The 20816-nt window shown below is 41.1% G+C and overlaps 1 protein-coding gene across 4 annotated transcripts; it reads left to right on the forward strand.

Moving 5' to 3' along the window:
• Nucleotides 1-1260: 1260 nt before the first annotated feature.
• Nucleotides 1261-20569, forward strand: LOC128151904 (elongin-A-like). Of its 4 annotated transcripts, none has more exons than XM_052809709.1 (11): nucleotides 1261-1345; nucleotides 8667-8723; nucleotides 10573-10685; nucleotides 11794-12499; nucleotides 13966-14059; nucleotides 14910-15083; nucleotides 15679-15776; nucleotides 16592-16772; nucleotides 17275-17398; nucleotides 20076-20194; nucleotides 20351-20569. In XM_052809709.1, the coding sequence occupies exons 1-11, from the start codon at nucleotides 1268-1270 to the stop codon at nucleotides 20410-20412; spliced, it is 1806 nt and encodes a 601-aa protein (XP_052665669.1). In that variant the 5' UTR covers nucleotides 1261-1267; the 3' UTR covers nucleotides 20413-20569. The 4 variants fall into 4 exon arrangements, with proteins under 4 accessions (XP_052665669.1, XP_052665670.1, XP_052665672.1 ...); XM_052809710.1 differs by having other exon boundaries at nucleotides 20082-20194; XM_052809712.1 differs by lacking the exons at nucleotides 20076-20194; nucleotides 20351-20569 and adding an exon at nucleotides 17520-20030.
• Nucleotides 20570-20816: the final 247 nt, after the last annotated feature.

The raw sequence follows: 20816 nt of genomic DNA on the forward strand, positions 1-20816 counted from the left end.
GTTTTTTCCATATCCAACCTGAGTGCTGTACTTACTGTATTGCACTACTGGCTATTTTTGTTTCTCTACTGATAAATTTGCTATAGACAGTGCCAAGCTGCAATAAGATCTATTTTGCAAGAGTAGTAACCCTAACATGCAAATACCGGACTTTTGCCTTCTTAAAATTCCCCTGTAATTCAGACTAGATACCCTCCTCTTAACACTTCCCCCAAACACTGCTTTAAAGAGTGAAAGGTGTACTATATATCTATTTTAATTCTAGCTACATTAACTTCCAAGGAAATACTCCACAGGTTTTTTAGGAAGGACTCATACAGCTTGGAGTCTTCCAAGCGTGTGCTCGGCCCCAGCAAGCTCCATGGCAGAGATCCTGTTTCAGCTACGCATTTCACGCAGCGCTGAAGACCGACTCCCTGCCCTACGTTTTTTATGACCTTAGGTAAACCACAGAGGAACCATGCTGAAAGTTGCAGGCCCCAAAAGCGCTGTGTCTGCCTCCAAAAAAAAAAAAAAAAAAAAAAAAGAGAAAGCATTAGCCATCAGGCTGCAAGTAAGGTAGGACAGAAAGAAAACCTCTCATGGCTGGCGCGGCTGTACTGACGGACCTTCCCTGCTGCTCTTGCAGGGTCAGAGTACACGCCACTGCGTTTCTTGGGGCAGGCTGCTGTGCGCCCGCCGAATCACCTCCATGGGCTTACTTCAGTTATAGCTGTGCTTGTTCAGTGCCACACTGCGTACTTTAAAGTCAAGAGAGGCAGAAGAAAGAAAAGCATGTAGTCTTTTTATTATTGCTGGTAGTTCGGTAGCAAACAACCGGGTCGGCTGCAGCTACGGGCAAACAGCCCGGCAGGGAAGGACCACTTGGGGCCGGGCCGCGCTGGCCGCGCCTGCCTTCGTGAGACAGCAGGACAGCAGACCAGGCCCGGGCCTGGGACGCGGCTGCCCGCACCCCCTGCCAGCGGAGCCCCGGCACGGCTCAGGCCCTGGCCGTCCACCCCCGGCCATGAAACCCCCGGGGAAAGCTCAGATGTAGGCGTGGGGGCGAGGGGCTGACAGCTCGGCGGGGAAGCTGAGGAAATAGCGGGCGCCGCTGGCCGGAGCGGGGAGCGGGGCGAGCCGCCTCCCCCGGCCCGCGCCCCTGAGGCAGGGCCGGGCCGGGCCGCGGCGCCGCCTACGGCGCGGCGAGCGCCGCTACAAGAGGGGCGGGCGGCGGCCGAGATGGGGCGCGGCGCGGCCGGCGAGGCAGCCCGTGGGGTCCGGCGCCATGGCGGAGGGGCGGAGCGTTGTGCGGCGGGTGCTGGAGCTGCAGGAGCGGCTGGGCTGCGCGCAGGAGCCGGCGGAGGTGCCCGCCCCGCGGCCGCGCTGGCTGTGGCGGGGGAAGGAAGGCGGGGGCTCCGCCGGCGGGCGTCAGGAGCCTGCCGCGCTCTTTTGCTGCGCTCTGCGGGTGTTTGCGCGCATATACGTCAGGCGGCAGCGGTGCGAGCGGCGGCGGGTGTGGCGGCGCCGCCGCCGGCCGAGGCCGCTGGCCCTCGCCGCGCTGAGGAGATCCGCGCCCGCGCTGCCCCGCTCCCCCCGCGGCGTTGGCTGCCGGCTCTGCCGAGCAGCGGGAGGGCTGTCGGAGCTGAGGGCAGGCCAGCCGGGCCGCCGCGGGGGGGAACCTGTGTGTGAGACTGCGGCCCCGGGTGTCCCGTTTTGTTTCCCTCCCTCGTCATGACCAGGCGGGGGTGAAGGAGGGCTGGGTAGCGGTCAGGTCACGCGTGGTTATTTCCCGGGTGGGTAAGGGCTAAAGCTTTTTGTGGGTGGCCAAGAGGTCCCGTGTGCAGTCGGGTGAGGGGGAGAAGGGCAACCAAAGGCGGGTGACGTGTCGTTACATCTAGCAGGTAGCGCTGGTTGTGTGAAATCTCGTCAGCCTGGCCAGAAGGTCAAACCACAGCAGCTGGGGTGCTAATTTCTACGTCCGTAAGAGCTTTTCCCAGTAAAATGGGTTGTTTTGCTTTGTTTTAACGGTGTGCAGCAAGAGGAGCGGGAGCTGTCACACCCTGCGTTGTTGTTATTCTTGGTGCAAGGAGAACAAAGCTGCTCCTATCTCTGAAAGGAATTAAACCGCCTCTGTAGGATAGCGGGGCTGCTCAGTAGCTGCAAGGACTAGATAAGGAATACTTGAAGCAAGCGAACATCAGTGGGGAGATGGATCTGAGCAGCCGATGGAAGCTGCGCTTGACACTCCCGAGAGGCGGAGGGGGAGATAAGCACTGGCTGCAGGGCAGAGGGGCGAAGAAGCCACCCTCCGTTCTCTGAGCAGTGGCCTGGACTGTGAAGGAAATGGAAACAAAGCAGTATGGGCCAAACTGGCCTCTGTTTTATGAAGTAATAAATCACATCTGGCTGAAGAAGGTGTATTCAAAAGGGTGAGGGTTTTTTGGAGGGTTGAATTCAGTTTGAAAGTACAGAACACATTTGCAATGATAAATTTCTAAGACATGAAAACTTGTATCAAGTTGGTGGAAGTATTTGGAGGCAGAGGATGGCAGTAAAATTTAATGTGTTATATTTGGTAGTTAATGAACTTGAAAAGCTTGGTTATTAATCATGTATCTACTGTGTGTTTTCCCGGTGTGTGTGTGTGAGTATACATATATAGGAAATACTGATTTTTTTTTTTTTTTTTTTTTTTTAGCAAATAATGGTTTATCTTCCTGAATGCCAGTGCTGTAGGCTATATGTGTCCAAAATGCAAGTATCTGTGCAGATGTTTCTTCAGATGTTTTAATTTGCAGTTGAATGAACCTAGAATTTCTTCTTGTGCTACAGAAGTGATCAGATATTATAGTTTTGAATTTTTTAATTCTTAAGGTTGGTGTTGATATGCTGTTCTGAACAAGACATTGAAAGGGAAAAGGAAGAAACAGTTCCAGAGATAATTAATTTTTAATTGATACCCAAATAATAAGTTTCAAAACACATTCAACTCAAGTGAAAAATGTGAATAGCCCTGGCAGGTTTGTTTCCATTAAGGGAGGAGATGCACAGTTTTTATGTGGCATGACTCCAAGCAGGTGCTGCATAAAATGGGACTAATGGTGGTGCTGCAGCACTTCTGCTGTCCCTGGTAAAACTCTGTCTAGTGAAATAGAAATATTTATGAATAACAGGGGCTAAGGAATGGTAGGGGAGCTGAGAAACTGATAGCCATAAATTGGCAGTCATGAAATGCACTGCTAATAAAAGGTAAATCTAGTAATAGAAAATATGTGGTTATCATGTTTAAAGGCAAAGGGGAAAGCTTTAGGTGTGTGTGGAAAGAATAATAAATCAATATTACAGATGCGTATGTGGGTAAGTAAGTGTTGGAGTTGTCAAATATTTCTGTTCCATACTTGAGAGTAATATTTATCTTGGCACTTTTTAAAAATTCCTAAATACTTTTTGATCTGATAGTAACCAGGGAAGATGCAGAACATTGATTGTTCATGTCAAAAGCTTCTTAATGTGCATGGTTTGATTGCTACCCCAGTGAATTTTCAGCAAATTGACCAAAGGATGAACAGAACTAATTATTTAGGCATTCAGTGATGTTCAAGGTACTAGGGAAGTTCAGCAGGACAGGAAAAAAGTACTGTGCTATTGTTTATAACAGGTAAATGAAATGGTCTTCATTGACATTGATCCTGAAGGAATGTGTTGAGCAGCTGCATGACATTGTGTATAAGATGTAACTGATGTAGAATTAAAGGATGGTGCCACGATCCGTGCCACTTGATGAGACTTCATGTAGGTATGTACTGCCAAATTTATCTCAGCTTAGATTCAGCTGACACTAAGTGTCATAAATATACATAAGTCTCTTAAGGCATTTGACTTGCTTCTGTATGAGGCTGACTACAGTAACAATGTTATGGACTTGATGCAATACCTAAAATGGATTTCAGTTGCACTCACCAAAAATAAGTGCCAGACCTCATCAGAAAACAATGTTGATTTGTGATTTTGGTTGTGGGTTTGTGGTGGTTTTTGAGGGGGATGAGGGTTGATTATGCATCTGTTCTTGACATGATGCTACTCAAATCTTTTTTAATTTAGAAGACAGCAAGCATTGTAGCGAGATGCTACAAATACTGAAGCGATTTGCGTCACATGAAGAGAGGGTCTTCTAGAAACCAACTTTGATCATGTGCTAGGCTATATTCATTTGAGCAACATGCATTTTAACATGGCTCAGTGGAAAGTCACAGCTAGGAGCTATGAATATAGGTCACTCAGGATAGGAGACTATATTTTGGAAAGCATTGGCTCAGAAAATGATTTGGAGTTCTGATGTATTACCAGTTGAGCATGAAATTGCAGTACAATGCAGCAGCTTATGGAATAAATGCTATCTTTGGGTAGCTTAGCAGGGTTATGTTATTACCGCTATATAGTATTAGAGGGACAATTACAGGAATATTATGTCCTGTTCTGGGGACTGTTTTTAAAAACACTGCCAAGCTGGAAAGCTAGTAAGACAGCCAGAGAATGTCTATAGCTCTGACTAGCATAACTTACTGAAACTAAAGAACCAAGGTATAGTGTTTGCATTTCTGTGTTGTATAAGAAGTTTGAAAGAAGACTCCTTTAATTAGCAGAAAGAGATCATTAGATTCAGTAGCTGAAAACAAAACTAGACAAATTTTTTTAGGCAAACAGTTTGGTGGTGTTTGGTTTGGTTTGTTTTTTTTTTTTACTGAGGGCATAGGACTTGCTTGGGAATGCATTGGGTTTTTCTAACGTGTTGTCTCCAGAGTCTTTGTGCTCTTTCACATGAGGTGTCTAGCTCAGCCAGAAGTTATGGACTTGGTGAAATTTCATGGGCTGCATTACAGAAGAGAATGAGCTAAATAATCATAGGGATCCCTTTGAGAGAGGTGCAGCTAGTGAGCAAGGAAGGAAGGAGAGAAATCAGGAAGGGGTTACTGTGGTGAAATGTTGAGGCAGTCCCTTGACCACAGGTGGCCTGGGGACCTGTTGATGGGTCCCATCCTTCCCGAGGGTCCAGGCTCAGCTAGATAAAAATGAGGAGACTGTGTAACACTTGTATGAGTGATGATGGAGCAGCACTGGTGCAGTGGGAAGAGATGAAACTCGGTGCACCTGGGATCTGTTGTTATCATCACTTTGCTTTCAGTTTTGACTCTGGAAAATTTTGTTTGCTCATATGCTTCTTACCCATTGCTCATTACTGTTGCTCTGTGCTTTCCAAATGCCCGTGTGCTTTCCATCCTCCCCTTCATCTTAGCTTGCTCTTGCTCCTATTGTCACCTTTGTTTTTGTCTCACACCTGCATGTGTGTGCCAGCTCTCAGTTTGTCCATAAGGCTCTGCTTCTGTTGTCCATTTATGTTGCATGAAGACCTGTGTCTTGGGCTTGCTTGGAATGTCATTTATTGGAAGAACAACAATCCTAAAGGCTTTGGATCATTCTTTAGAAATCAGTATTTAGGAATTATGTAGAATAGTTCAGGAATTGTATATAGAGGTAACTTTTATGTTCTTCATAATTTTTCTATAGTTTGCCATGTCTTTTAAAGTCAATAAGAGTTTTCCATGAGGGTATAGCTGATAGTGGTATGCAAGGTAAAATAGTCTGAAAACCAGTGAAGGGTTACATATGTATTGTGTGTATATGGAAGAACTTGGGGGAAAAAATTACTGGGTACAGTCCAGTGCGATAAGAAGAGCCAGATGGGCTACAAATGCTATGGTAAATGATACGGTTAGAGCAAGGCACCTCAACAGTCAATCTTCATTCTGTTTTTCAAGGCCTGCTCAGAACAGACTTCAGATAAATGACTTTCTCTTTTTCCCTTATTTTATGCAATAATTGTAATGGTGCACCATGTAAATATCATGATGCCAAAGTTCATGCTTCTAACAAGCTTTAGTTTCAGTGACAGGCTTTACTGTGTCTTATGCTTCACACTATACCTTTCTGTGGCCTTTGCCAAAGTCTGATAGATACTGGAGCTTGGTATTTGTGCTTTATAAAGAAAACACCCCCTCCTAGTCTTTGATAGAGAAATCAGAATTCTCTGTCAAAATTGGATGAATACGAAGTTTCTCTGCTGTTACTGATGTTTGCCACAAATCAAATTTGCTTGTTTCCTGATTGTGTCTGTAAGTAAATTTGGTTCTAAGTGCCAAGGGCTTGGGGATGTATGATTCCTACTGGCAGGCTGGATGCTGCCATTTACATTACCTGGTTACAGTACAAAGCAAATGGAGCTGTCTCTCCTTTGGTAGTCCCATACATACATAGCTGCTGAACTCAGTGCAGCCTGAGCTGTTCCCTGCTTTCGAGAGATCAGGATTGCTTCTCCTAAAAGGCTTGTCAGAGTTTTTGATCAATGCTCTCAGTTTTCTTTTTAATGAAACTCCCTTGTTTGTCTTAATTTGCCAAATGTGATATACATTTCAAGAAAGCAAAATGAACAGTGTGGCCTTTGGTTTAGAAAACTTTCAAAGTTTTGTATTTCATTATAAATGTGTTGACTGCTTTTGGACACGCTTGTCATCTAGGTACTTTTGTAATTTGGCCTGTTGGTTTGAAGTTGTATGAACAGTAATTGCCTGCTTCCTGAATCTGTTCTTCTGAAGTGAACTTGGCTTTATGAATTAACTTAGTCTAAAACCCATCAAGAGGAAACACTCAACCCCCCTGATCTCTTTGTAGCTTGATGAAAACATCTTTTAGTGTTCTTCCACATATAGGGTTGTCTCTGGCCTATGGGATTTATTCCCAGTGGTTTGCACTGCTTGAGTATCTGGTCATCCTATATAGCACAATAGAACCTGTCAGCAATGGGTTACTTCTTTTTTCATTGCAAAATAATCAAATGAATGGGGATATATGTTTTTAAATAAAAAAATGAACTAACCTGACACTGATAACATAGTTTCTAATGCTTGGGATTAACATTGTGAGCAATTATTATTTTTTTCTGCTTAAGCACCTTTGCAATGTGGTTTTTCCCTGATGAGATTATTTAGAAAAAATCTCAAAATATGTAGCCTATACCTGGGAAGCGTCTGGAAAAAGTTAAATGTTAAGCTTGTATTGTACTCAGAAGGTAGAGTAGTTCTCCTGAGATGCAAAATTGTATTTAACTTCATTAAATGTATATATTCTTAACACAACTTGCTGGCTCAGGGAGTGTCTTACTCTTTAATAGGAGATAAGCAGAACTTCATGTGGCTTTTGTACTGGTTCTGAAATTTTGGTCAGGATGCTTTTTTGTAGGTATCCTGCCATTTTGTAGTTAGCCGAGCTTGTTGGGAGAGAGTTGATTTGTTACCTCTGGTCCTAGGTGTATGTCTTACTGTTGCAGCTTTTCTCATGTTTTCTCAGACTGTGAAGCATTTCTGCTGTACTTCTTTAGATCTCAGAAACACTATTGCAGGGTGGGTGACTTGGAGAAAGAACTGCATGCCATGCATGTAGCTAGAGCCCACTGTACACAATGAAATTCAGTGTCAAGTGTGGGATTCCACTACTAATGTATTATAGGAACAATGAAACTTAGAACAACAGCAGAGGAAAAATATACCCCCGTTCAAGTTTGCTACTCACTTACTTTAGTACCTGTTCCACCTCCTGCAACAACATTTCAGAAGCAATATCTAATGACAGTTCATCAATTATTTAAGTTAGCATAGCTGTTGTTATAGTTAAAAAGTTTCTGGATAGTCTGTTGGCATTCCTGCAGGTTCCTGCCATTGTATGTAGAAGTGGTAATGATCTGAAAAACTTGACTAGCACTTCAGGCTTTGTGAAAGCCCTTTGAAATGCTGTTACTTCAGTTGCACACTAATTCTGTCATCTATGTAACATAGCTTCATGGAAGTTTGTGAAAGATAAGGCAAATTGCTTGTGTGTGGTCAACTGCAAGGCTCTGGGGTGCTGTATACCCATTGCCAAAGAAATTGTATTATATTGCCAAAACAGTTTATACTCTGCTTATAAATGAGACTTTTGTGTTATTAAAACACTTCTTATAGGAAGGTGAGCATTTTGTATTTGCAAAATTCTTTCCTGCTTTGAAAATGTTGGGTTTTTAACAGGTGTACACTTTGTCAGTGCAAAACAGAACAGCTGTTCTAGCTCAAGCTTGTTTTGTTAGTGTACAAATTGCAGCTAAGTTTTGAAAACCTTATTTTTTGCAAGCTGGACTCCCACCAGCTCTTGGCCTGGGCTGACGGAGTGGTGCTGCTGACTGGGAGACCTGCTGGGAGACTTGCCGATTTTTACATGGTGGTTCTGCATAATGCAGCTTTTCTGTTGGTTCTGTGACAAATGAGGGTCACTGCTACATGAGGAGTGTGGGCATATATATGTAGCCTGTACTACTGTATTATTGACCTTTAATGTAATCTCTGTAGTGGTAAATTCATACCTACTGGATTTTCTGGTATTACTGAAATTGGGGGGTTGCCAGAACTGTGCTGGTTCACAGCACAGACTTCAAGCACAGCCCTGATGTGCAGTAAAGGAGAGCTTACATTTTCCTGGAGTTACTGGATATTCTTCTTTATCACTGTTGAGTATTTTTGGATTAAACATGTGAATGAGGATGAAAAAAACAGAATAGAACTTATGAATATTTGTTTAAAAAAAATAATCTTTACTTCCAGATTATAAAAACACTTACGGTACTACAGGATTTGGATATATCACTGGATATTCTAGTGGTAAGTGACCAAAATACATTAAACTCTTCCATAGTGAATTATTGTGTAAATGTCAGGGGTCTGCAATCATAGAAGCAGCGGACATGTTGCGTTTTGTAATTTTGACTCTTAATCATGATCCGTTTAGAGCTCTGTAGAAGGAGTCATGGAGCCTTTTCCAAAAGCCAGCTGGAAGCTGGGCATGCAACTTGACAAATGCAGTATTATGCCAACAGTGATAGTACTGGGTAGGAATCTGAGCATATAGAGAACACTTTGCTACTCAGGGTTGGTTTCTTCTCACTGTAAAACTGCTTTCAAGTCGATGCTGAAGACAAATATGGGTGAACCATTCTTTAGGTCAGTTGTCTAAATCTTCTGTCTTTTATTAACAGCTCAATGTTAGTTTCTTGCATTTGAAGAGCAGGCATCCCAAGTAAGGGTACTTGTGACTTGTATCCTTATCCAAGCTGCATCCTATCAAATTTTATATTGGAAATTCTCACACTGGTCTATGAAGCTTCTAGTTATTATGAGCAATATGTCTGTATTTTGGGAAGAAGAAAAATGTGGGTTTTGTGAGGGCTCTTTGAAGAGTAAGAGAAAAATATGGTAATTAAGATACTTGGCTGGCCTATTCAGGCAAAAGCATTTGCCTGCCTAAACACAGGTAGAGTTCTACTGGAATACAGCAACATTTATGTATTTTTATTGGAAAACAAAATAAATCTCATATTGCAGTTAGTTTTTTTTAAATGACAAAGGTCTTCTGCAGACAGTTCATGTTCCCAGCAAACTTACATGTTTTGTAGTGTGACAGACTTTGATGGAAGCCTTCAAGTCAAATAGAGGAAAGAGATGTCTTACAACTGAGGACTCCACATTTTTAACGCATTTGAAGAACATAAATAGCTTCAGGAAGTAATCCCACCAAATTTCTTGCATCTGTTTGCAATACACTGACCTACCAAACCAGTATTGCTTAAATTATATGGAAGCTAAATATCCTTAAAGTGGATTTAAGGAAGCCCTTTCTAAGGTATGAGCTGATTATGTGGGAGTAGCATGTGTATAGCTCTTGCTCAGACTTCGCAGGAGTATCATTTCACTAGTTAACAAGAGCATTAACAGGTTGCTGCTAACCTAGTGAATTCCAGGTTTTGTATGCATCTTAAGAGTGGAGAGTTTGTGAATCGGGGATACTTACTGATAATCAGGATTTAAAAAAATCACCTGTGATTCTGTATACACTCAAAGTCTGCAAGACAGTTGTGCTTAAACAACATAAAACTCACTAGAGCAAGACTTGAAGGCACAGTGGTACTGGGGGAAAACAGAAATGACAGGTTTTAAATGTCAAGTTTTTTTTTTTTTTTCCTGTGGCTGAAACTGAGACTGAGTTTAGTCATATGAACTCTGCTCCTCTGACCCCTTTACCCCATACTACTTGTTGAGATGTATTTTGGATTAAAACACATCCATCATATGTGCTCTCTAACATGCTAAAATGTACCTGCATAAGCCTAAAGGGAGTTTGAATTGATTAATCTGATTCACTGGAGCAGTATGCATTTTGTGGGCATAAGCATTTGAGTCAAGTGAAATTCCTGAAATATATACATTTAATGGAGGAAAGTGACTTCTCTTAGTTTTATGAATTAAGACTGCATTTTGTTCCACATATTTGGTTATAAATATCTACCTTTCCTTCAGTTCTGGTTGCAGTATAAAGACTGCATTTATTTCTTTAGCTGCCATAAGGCTGCTCTGACTATTAGGCTAATACTGTTTGTAGCAGTTTTAGAGAAGGTTTTGTTTGGGATGTTAGTCATGGTTTATTCTGCCATCTTTCTTGCACTATCTTCAACAGGAAACTGGCATAGGCAAAACAGTTAACAGTTTTAGGAAACATGCCACTGCTGGAAATGTAGCTAAAACCCTGGTAAAAAAATGGAAAAAACTTAATCTTCCGGAAAATAAAAGGTAGGTGGGAACTACCTGGAACTTTTTTCCAGAAGTTAATTATACTGTAGTGTAACTTTATAAAATGCAGCTTGGAAAGCTTAGGAAAGTGTTTGGAATGGCAAATATGCATTAGGACAAATGCATAAATTGAATGGAAGAAATGAGTCAGTCTTCTATAAAATATCAGAAAACAAATCAGAGTTGACCAGTATTGGTCAATTAGCAAGCCAGCACTCAGACTTTAACTGCTTTTTTTTGACTGGCACAAGTTCTTAGGTCCCAGCTGACGCAAGCAGGACTAAGTCAATGATGGACACTGCTCTGCACTTCAGGGAAGTGGGAAGCTTGCTCGCTCTTCCTAGAGGTGGTGGTTAAATGAGGCAGCTCTCTAGTGATTTGGCTGTATAGAGGGCTTTCCTGTAATGTTCTTGTGGACTGAGAGGGGCTTCCAATATTGGAGGAGTCACACTGAAGAGATGTGATTTCTTCTCAAAGTGAAGCAGCCACCACTGCCATGGCCAGGCTGACTGTGCTTTAGATGTTTTGCAGACCTCTGACAATTTGAGGCAGTTGAGCTGAGAAAGCCAAAGGTTAAGATTGACTAAATGGTGCACTTCAAATCTGAAGTTGTTCAAACTGGGAAAGTGAAATACCAGAACCTGTGATAAGCAAAGCATAAAGGCTGACCTGTTGTAATCTGTATCACCTACAGATCATGTCATAAATTCTCTGTCTCCTAGTTATTTCAAGTACCATGTCTGTGTTATAAAGCATGCAGAGAAACTTCTGTAAAAAGTGGTATCCAACATATTATAAGCAAATAGTACTGTGTCAGGCATGTTTTGCTACTGATGGTTATGTCCCTACTCCCCACTTGCTTTGCTGTCAATTCTTGTTGCAGTATTTAGTGGTGCTGGACCCAAGAGCTGCTTCTTTGGGATTCTGTACTGATAATGGAAGAATAAGTGCACAGCAGAGCACAGTTCTGGGTCTTGTAAAATTATGACATGTGGTATGATTTAATGCTTTTAGTTTTACTAATATAGGTAAAAAGATTGATTGTTCAAGAATTTAGCATCAGATGTAGCATGGGATGCAATTATTTATTTATTTTTTTATGTTGCAGTGGTCACAGAGGAAGAAAACAAAATACTGAAAAAGAAAAAGATGAGACAAACCCTTCCATTTCCAAGGAGATTAAGCCTTCAGAGAAGTCCAAAGCATCTGTACTGGCCTCCAGAAGTTCCAGTAGCGCTCCCATTTCGAAGAAGTTGAATAAGCAGTATACTTTTAGTGAAAAGACCCACCAAAGTAGAGATTCTGAGTCTCAAAAAGAATGTGATAGTAAAGAACATAGCAGCAGTGGCTCTAAGCATGCTTCCCAGGGTACCAATCCTCAAGCTAAAGAAAGTGACTTCAAGGAGGGAACCTCCACAGACAGCAAGAAAGTTTCAGAAAAGCAGTGTTCCTCTGTAGCCAGTAAAGACTTACCACCCCTGAAGGAAAAGCCTAGTAAGGATGCTTCCAAACAGAGAGATCCTAAGTGTGTGAAGAAACCAAAACAAAAACTTGTCCTAAAAAGCAAAGGCGAATTATCTAGTGATGAGGAATTTGAGCCCCCTACTATGTCTTTTGAATCTTATCTTAGTTATGATCAGGTTACCAGAAAAAGAAAGAGGAAGGGTTGTTCTACAGGTAAACGGCCAAAGAAGTGCAGTGAACAGGAGGGCAGCTCATTACCACAGAAGACTTCAAAATTTTCTCATGCAAAAGAGGGAGAGGAAAATTTAGAAAAATGTGAGGGTGATCAATCAGAAACTCCCAATAAAAAGGTAAACCACTGCATGGTTGAGATAATAGCAAATAAACTGCAAATAAGTGCTTTGGACTCTTATTATTTTTGGTGAAATTCAGCTGTATTTATTTTAAGCAACAGATAGCATGGCTCTGACATGTCAGCTGCATTGCAATTGCCAATAATTGCAATAATTGGGACAAAAAAAGATTGTTTATTGCATACTGGCCATTTACAGTTGACTTGTCTTGTATTTTTAGGATGGTTTCCAATATGGCAATAGTCTTTGATCCATATCAGCTAATCTGCTTTTTACCTGCAAAGTATAGGTATTTACCTTTGGAAAGATGTCCTCTTCTTCCATTCTTGACCAGCCTGGTTTGTGACTGTAGCAGCTGTTTTTGTACAGCAGAGTCGCTTTGTCAGATGCTGTGGTTCTTTAGTAGTGAACGTTAAAGTCTGCAGAGGAACTCAACTTTCTTCTTTTAATGCATTGAAGTAAACCACAGTATTGCATATAAAAATAGCTTATACATGTTTGGAATGTTAACTGTCATAGTCCCTTGAAGTGGAAGAAGCTTAAGTAGCTTGATTGACCCAAGGTAGATCTAAATGTGTATGTATTAGACCTTTTAAATGAAGCCCTTTTGTGCACTGGGAATTAGAGGTCTCTTCAGTCTTTTATCTTTACTGTGATGTGAAAGCTCCAGGCATTATTTATGGTGGAAGATCTGCATGTGCAATCTTCTGTCCCAGTTGGAGAAATACTAATGTAGAGGCTTGTGTATGGTACTCTAGCATAAACTGTTTGAATATCCAAGACTTTTCCTCAAGCAGTCGTGAAAAGTTATTAAAGATACTGAAATGATGTGCAGGTAGATGCAAGTTTTGTGCTGTAAGCGCCTGGCTTACAATTGGAGGATACATAAGACCCAACTTAGAAGTTGCACATAATGCTGAGCATTTGTAGGAACCTGTACTTACCAGACTGCTGCATCTTTAAATCCCCTTTTAAGGGGTTATCTGTGAAAATTGTAGGCTAAATGGCTTATCCAGCACAATATAGGAGACTTGCTAGGACCAAGTATAAAGCTGTTTCTTGTCTTTCAGGATGGCATTTAGTTTGCCTTTAAACGTTCAATTGTGGTTTTGTCATCTTCCAGTTTTGTCTCATTCACTGCATGCCTCTAACCTCAGTTGTGATTTATCTGAAAGCCTGTTAGCTGAACACATCTACTTTTTTCTTTAATCTCTTTTTATGCACTGATTGCAGATATCCCACTAAGTTTCTTTTGTGATGTAGTCTTGCTAAGTAGAGTATGAAAGGATATGCTGAAAAGTAATTCAGTGAGTAAATTTTAGTGCAGAAAAGCAATAATTCTAGTTATCCTAGTTAACTTTGGGGTTTGCTTAAGGGTTTGGTTTTTTTTTTGGTACCTTATTTTAAGTGTTGGTAACCCCAAATTTGTAATGTTGAAGCAATGTTTCTTTGACTGTGCACAGGCCAAGGTGGCATCCCTCCAAGATCTTCTTAATACTCCACTGCCTAAATTTCTGACAGGCATCTCATCTCCCCCATATGCTGCAGACTTTAAAGGTAAGTAGTATGCAAGGCTGATAAATGAGAAGTAGTGCAGATTTTTACAGCTCTATATAGAGATGTCTTTATCCCCTTTCCTAACAAACTATTAGCTCATGTGTTCATGGCAAAGAAATGCCTCACCTTCACTATCTCTTCTGTAGAAACCATGCTGAGGCTGAAGGGAGTTGTAAAGGCTTTCATCTTAGTGCTTGCTGAATAAAGAAATAATGAGAAATGTTACCATAGATATAGAGAAGACATAGATCAGGTGGTAGTTCTACAGGCTCCATTTGTCTTTACTCTTGTCTATACCTTATAGCAGGCAAAGCCTTAGTAGACATTATCTTAGGTAAAACAAATATAGGAAGCGCTAGGTCTAGCTTCAGCGTAGGAGCTTGCTAACATCTTTATGGGTGGGTGACACAAAATGCCAGTGGTTCCCCTAGCAGCTCTTGTGAGGTTTCAGCATTTTCATATCACTTTGGTCTTGAAACATCAGTGCTATTGCAGCTTCTGCCTTCTCTAGGGTAACTCAGGAAGATCAGTAATGTTCTGTGGACTGGTAACAGAGTAATCTAGATGTGAATACAGCTCATGTAGACCTGAGCTAAATAATGTAAGGCTGGTTTGAGTTGGTGCAACTCACTTGCAATTTACATGCTGTCTTGGTGTTAGATGATGATAAATGTACTTCTGTAACATGTAATTTGTGTGAGGGCCCCAAACTGTAGTGCAGTAACTTTGTATTTCAAGAAAAATTAATATACATGTGCCCTACCAGCTGTGTTTCTCTCAAAGCTGAATGTTTAAAGCATTGTATAATATCAGGAGGTAAAGGAAGCCCTGCCTAATGTTTTGTTTGCAGCTTCCCCAGCACCTGTTGTAGAAGTACCCCAGCAAGTCAGTGAGACAGTTCAGTTCACAGGACGGAGACTGAACTCGAAAATGCAAGTTTACTCCGGCTCCAAAGCAGTCTGTCTTTCAAAGATGCTTACACTGTATGAACAGTGCATCCGTGTCCTTCAAAACAATATTGATTGTGAGTACTTTAAGGGATTTGTAGCAGGCTGTGCCTGAAAGCGTATCAGATTTTTTTGCTCCATGCCAACAACTAGCCTACTAAAAGATACTGCCCCTCCCTACAAACGGTGACTCAGAGCGGGTTGAAAGGCACTTAAAAAAAAAAAAAATAGATTTATGGCTGTGCTAAAATGTAGTTCTGTTTTGAAAGCTTACCTTTTTTAAAGTTCCAATTTTAGAAAATATAATGTCCTATAGATTAAAAGCCGAAAAGCCTTGTGATTTTTTTTTTTTTTCTTCCAAGATGTTTGTTTACCTAAATTAGAATGAGTGATTAAGAAATTGTTTATTCCCTTGTGTAGGTTGAGAGGGGAGTGATGCACATCGGTAAAGATGGGGCAAAAGCTATTCAGAGATGCTTTCTTTATCCTCAAATATAACTGCCAGTCAGTATGGAACTGCTGATTTATAAATATTTTCATAGCCTGACTTCAAAATGTGTTCTGTTAGTGCTTGCTAAAATTAACTTGTATTTTTATTTTTAAAATGTTTGGTGAGTGGTGTTACCCACTGACTAAAATAAATGATAATGAAAGTACTGTCCTCTTTTGTAGTGCTACGTGAAGTAGGAGGTGTGCCCTTTGAAATTCTTGAGCCTGTGCTAACACGTTGCACACCAGAGCAGTTGTTTCGAATAGAGGAATGTAATCCGGTAAATTCTACCTTGTTAAATTCAGGGAACCACGGAGGACATGAGGCATCTGTTTCTGCCCTCTTTGCACTCTTTTTGATAAAGATTCTCCATGGGTTACACTGGTTTTCTATCTTGCATACTTATTTCTTTGAATTTAGCTGTCACTATCAAACTTCCTTTTGTCAAGTGTCAGGATTTAAAGCATTTGGGAGAATTATTACTGATGACTAAGTGAAAGCCAGTGTGGGTAGAGAAGTATTTCTGTTTCTAAAAATAAGAGGGGGGGGGGAAAAAAAGACCACAGCATTTACCACTGAAATAGCTGCGAAATTTGTAATAGAACCAACTGTTCTCAAGTTACAAACTGTTAAGGCTGTAAATCATACTGATTGGGAAGTATCTGAGGTGAGATTTCATGTGTGTGGTAGATTTATCTACACTGTTAGGACTTCAGCTCATGATGCACTTGGACATTGAGGTTCTGAGTACATAGCACTTTGTAGTGCAAGCTGGCCATTTCCCTGCATGCCTAAAGTTGAGAGCTGGTGTGGCCTGAGCCTGTACTGGAAACTCAAGCCTAGCCTGTAAGTGTGGCTTATTAACTCGAATGTAGAGCTCTGCTATTTGAAGCTGTGTGATTTCCAGTCTGAAGTCAGTATCTCTGGGTGGTATTGCCATGCTCCATGTTGGGGGGTACCTGTGACAGCACATGTGGTGGGATTTGTTCTGCATCTTTCTCTACCAGGGCATTGGGCTTTGTTTCCAGGCTCAGCTAACAGGTACTCTTGAAAATGTTATTTTTAAATCTTTAAGATACCTTGTGTTCAAACTAGACTTTTACAGAAGAGTCTGACCACTTGTGGAAGAAACATTGCCAGAGAGATTTTAAAAATGAGAGTCTCCTGGAATATGAGTCTTGGCGTGAAATGTACTTGAGGCTGTTTAATCAGAGAGAAGAAAAACTGAAGACGCTTACAAAAAATATTCTTTCAGCTCAGTCTGAGAAACCAAAAGGTAAAATCTGTGGTTAGCTTTTCCACTTAAACACAGTCTCTTCTGCTATTCTTGACACTTCATATGTAGGGTTTAGTGATCTGTTTGCACTGAGCACTAATGCTGTACCTCTAGAAGTCATCAAGAAAGAACATTGTTCCTTTTAATTTACAAGTTGCTCAAAAAATAAATACATGCATTAACACAATACATTAATACATTATACTTGCAGCATACAGTAGACAAATCTTACCTTACTGGTTAGACTGAGGATTCTAATCAGCAATGCACAGAGTACAAATGTAATTATATATACCAAAGTTAATATGAAGAAATACTGTATGCAGTCTGTATATGATTTGCCATGGTTCATTTACTACTTTGGTACCAGATTCTGCTTTTCTGAATTTTTTTTTTCCCCAATTTAAACCTAGAAATTGCCACACAACCATATTATCAATTGAGCTTTGAACATAAAGGGCAAAAAAAGTCACATATCCTCTGCTCCTTGCTTCTGTATTAGGCAGGCAAGTAAAAATGGCTTATCTGACTAGTGCAGCAAAACCACCGAGGAACATTCGCCGACAGCAAGAAATCCATGGGACAGCAGGACCTGTCACCCAACTTCATCCCATAGAGAAGCACAAGTAAGTGTTCTGTACTATGCTTTTAATTTGAGTTTAGATGTCTTTGTCAGTAGAAAAGCTTGCTGGCAAAGTATTTTTGAAGTTATAAATAGCTCTCCATTTACTTTCTTTTTTTAAACAGCTAGTGGCTAGAGACTAACTTGCCTTTTAAGTCTTGTGTGCTCTCTGCTGAGTATGCATTGTCATCACACGTTTCTCCAAAGTGCCAGTGAAGAATTCGCCCTACTAGCTGGAGAGTGAGTGGATGCTGTTGTTTTTCTCCAGATTACACTAATGCTGCTTGACGTCCTGGGGAGATTCCAGTGTTGATGTTTTGTGTTTATAAACCTTCCTAGTAGCTTCACGTGTTCTCCTGCTTTCATAAAATGCCAGTCAGCTGTCCGGAGTGATATAGCTGACCAGAGTGAATCTCAGCAACTTTTAATACTCTTGATGGTGGGTTTCTGCTTTGGCAGCTTAAAGGAGTGTCTGGAACAGTCAGGCTGTAGCAGTAGCCAACACTAATCACTGGAGGAACAGAAAACTGGGATTCCACAAATGTTTCCTTTGTGCAGCACAAAGCCAAATTTTCTTTGTGACATCTTAGTTCAGAGTAGTTCAACAGCCATGAGAGCCAAAGCTGTGATGTTTGTCCTACTGTTCCTGCCAGCCTAATGAACTCTCTTGTATCCAAGAGGATGGCTGCAACAGGGAGATAAACCAGCTGTAGCACCACCTTCTACCTCTTCCCTTCTCAACTACGTGGAGACAGACTGCTGTTTTTTACTGTTTGAATATCTGTTCTTGGCTGAAATAAAAATCAGCAGTTTGATTTAGAAGCACTCCATGGGTTAATGGGTCCATGTGCCAGCAGTTGAACCATAAAAGCTATGGAAAGTATTCATACTGCCTGAGCGTGGGTATCTTAAGCTGTGGTCACTTGCTCTGCTGTGGCTGCTGGTGAGCATGGTGCCCTCCTTTTTCCCCATTGCCTGTGGTTGTTCCCATGTCGGCATAACTGCTCTTCAACTAGCTCTTGCAAAATTATCCCTTTGGGGAAGCAGCAGGTGGAACATTTTTCAGTAATCTGGATTAGGTAACAGTTATGCAGGTTGACAAATATGCGACTGGATAGTGACAGATAGCTGGGAACAGGAAGGATAAAAGTTAAGCTGTTGCAAAAGTGATGCAAGACTTACTTAGTATAGCTGAACGTCTCGAGAGTCATTTTAGGTTGTTTCTGTTATGATGCTGCAGTGCCTGCAGTTGTGCTGAGTAATTGTTCAGTCTTAGGCACGTGAATTAGATAACTGAACTGACCTGGGTTTATTTGGGGGTGGGTAAAACCTACAAACCCATGGGAAGGTGTGTTTTCTGTGAATGTCAGGAGCTTGACTTAGTCGAGCGGCCTTGACTTACTGCTCAAGATGGCGTTGGTATAGGACAGGAATGACAGCCTGGATGTAGGAACTTCTTAAAATTGGCTTTTACACCAGATACAATGTTTTTGTAGCTGTACCTTTAGCTGATGAAATTAGGAAGCTTCTTTCCATACTGTTGCTGTTTTCAGTGAAAAGATAGTCACCCACCAAGACAGTAGCTTAAGGTACTTTGAGTTAGGCTTTTGCTTTCCCCTGTGGGAGGTTGTATCTGTGTTGTGACAGACCAGCCTTCCAATATAGTTGCTTCAAATACAGTAGTGTAAATGTCCTTTCTGCTTCAGTGATCTGGACCAGTAGCTGAATGATGTACTCAAAGCCCTGCATGTTTTTTTTCCTCAGGCATGATAAATTAGGAAGAACTGCTGTTGTGTGAAGGAAGGCGTAAGAGGGTCGTTGGTTTGCCTTCTTGAGAAACTAGAGTTTGTTTAGGCATGATGAGTTTAACTTCATTGCTTTGACCATGTCCTCTGAAAACCTATCGGGTTTGCAAGTTGTAGAATTTGTACAGCTGAAATCTTCACTTAAGAAGCTGGTCTTGCAGGAGCTAAAAAGGTCCTGTGGCAGATGTGCAGATCTTTAGCAGGCTGCTGTTTGCAGTTCAGAGTGCAGTGGTATAGGACAACTGGCGGCAGACATCAGTGACTGGCTCTGAGGCATACAAGGCTGCCCAGATTGGTGACATCATGCTGACAGTTTAATGCTGCATTGGTTTAACTGTCTTTAGCAGTAGGCATCAGCTCTGTATCTGTCTTGGTCCTTATCCTGTTGATTGAGGGTTCCAACCTCATATTTAGGGTTAGTTATTGTACCTTTTGCTAGCCATTCCTACTTTAAAAAAAGTAAATGAAAGCTTGTGTAAATTTGCCCTCATTTTCTGTCAGAGACCTAGTTAGCAGTTCAGCTGTATTCAAAAAAGAAAATAAACACAAAGAGCAAATGAGAGCACTGGGCATTATGAATTGCAATGGTATTGCTAAACATTTTGATCTGTCACAAATTCTGATCATATAATTTTAAAGACAAGTAAGATGCATCAAATCTAATAAAGGGAAAATTTGTGCAAGAATGGGAATGGCCTAGATGACCATCTGAGATCCCTTCTAACCTAAATTATCCTATGATTTGTAAATATAGAAAGTCTTGAATGTTTGTGATCAGTGGTGTGGGGTTTTTTTTTTTCCCCCAAAATGAGCCAGAACAAATAGTAGTTTGATATCAAACGCTAATTTTTTTTCCTTATTTCCTTGGTTTAAAAGAACAAGGATTCCAGAAAGCAGAGACAGAAATAACACATCATCGAATCTGATCCCTGCTAGCAACAGAGGAAGCTCTAGCTCAAGTGGAATGACTCAAGGTGGAAGGAGGCCTATCAAAAGTAAATGGAATTTCCTAAGATTATAATGATAATTGTTTTAAGTTGCTGTCTGTTAATGTATGCTTAATATTATGCTAATACCATTTTAAGTCACTCAGAGCTCTAATCCTAACTGGTCTCTCTTTTTTTTTTTTTTTTTTGTTGTTGTTATTGAAGAAATTGCACCAATCATGAGGAAAAGTTTGAAAGCATTCAGGAGTAGAGGTGGACGACGATAAATGAGGCTGCATATTTGAAGCTTATGTGACTATTTGTATATCATGCTACAGCTAATGCAAGTAATGTTACTGTAAACATTCTTCAATTTGGCTTAGTTAAAATAGTTACAAAACATTGCATGGGTGAATGATTTGCAATAAAAATTGAAACACCTGAGTCCTTTCATACTGCTGCTTTCTTATTCATGAATGAGGAAAACTGAATTGAAATCAGGTCAGTACACACTAATGGCATCAGTTTATATGGACTTCTACAGATGCTGTCTTTATCAGTTCATGTACACACTTGCATAAGCTTTTCATGGAAGCACTTAAGCTGTGGGTATATTTTGCCAAGGTTAAAGTTATTTCCTAGAAATGGCCACAAGGTGTACTTAGATACAATTGCAAAGAGGTCTTGGCAT

The sequence above is a fragment of the Harpia harpyja genome, chromosome 15 (assembly GCF_026419915.1).
Source record: "Harpia harpyja isolate bHarHar1 chromosome 15, bHarHar1 primary haplotype, whole genome shotgun sequence".
Taxonomy (NCBI): domain Eukaryota; kingdom Metazoa; phylum Chordata; class Aves; order Accipitriformes; family Accipitridae; genus Harpia; species Harpia harpyja.

Bases quoted from the DNA above. Each gene is read 5' to 3' on its own strand.
- LOC128151904 (XM_052809709.1), top strand. From the start codon at position 1,268: ATGGCGGAGGGGCGGAGCGTTGTGCGGCGGGTGCTGGAGCTGCAGGAG. The intron at 14,060-14,909 runs GTAAGTAGTATG...TTTTGTTTGCAG, and splicing joins ATATGCTGCAGACTTTAAAG to CTTCCCCAGCACCTGTTGTA. The intron at 20,195-20,350 runs GTAAATGGAATT...TTGTTATTGAAG, and splicing joins TGGAAGGAGGCCTATCAAAA to AAATTGCACCAATCATGAGG.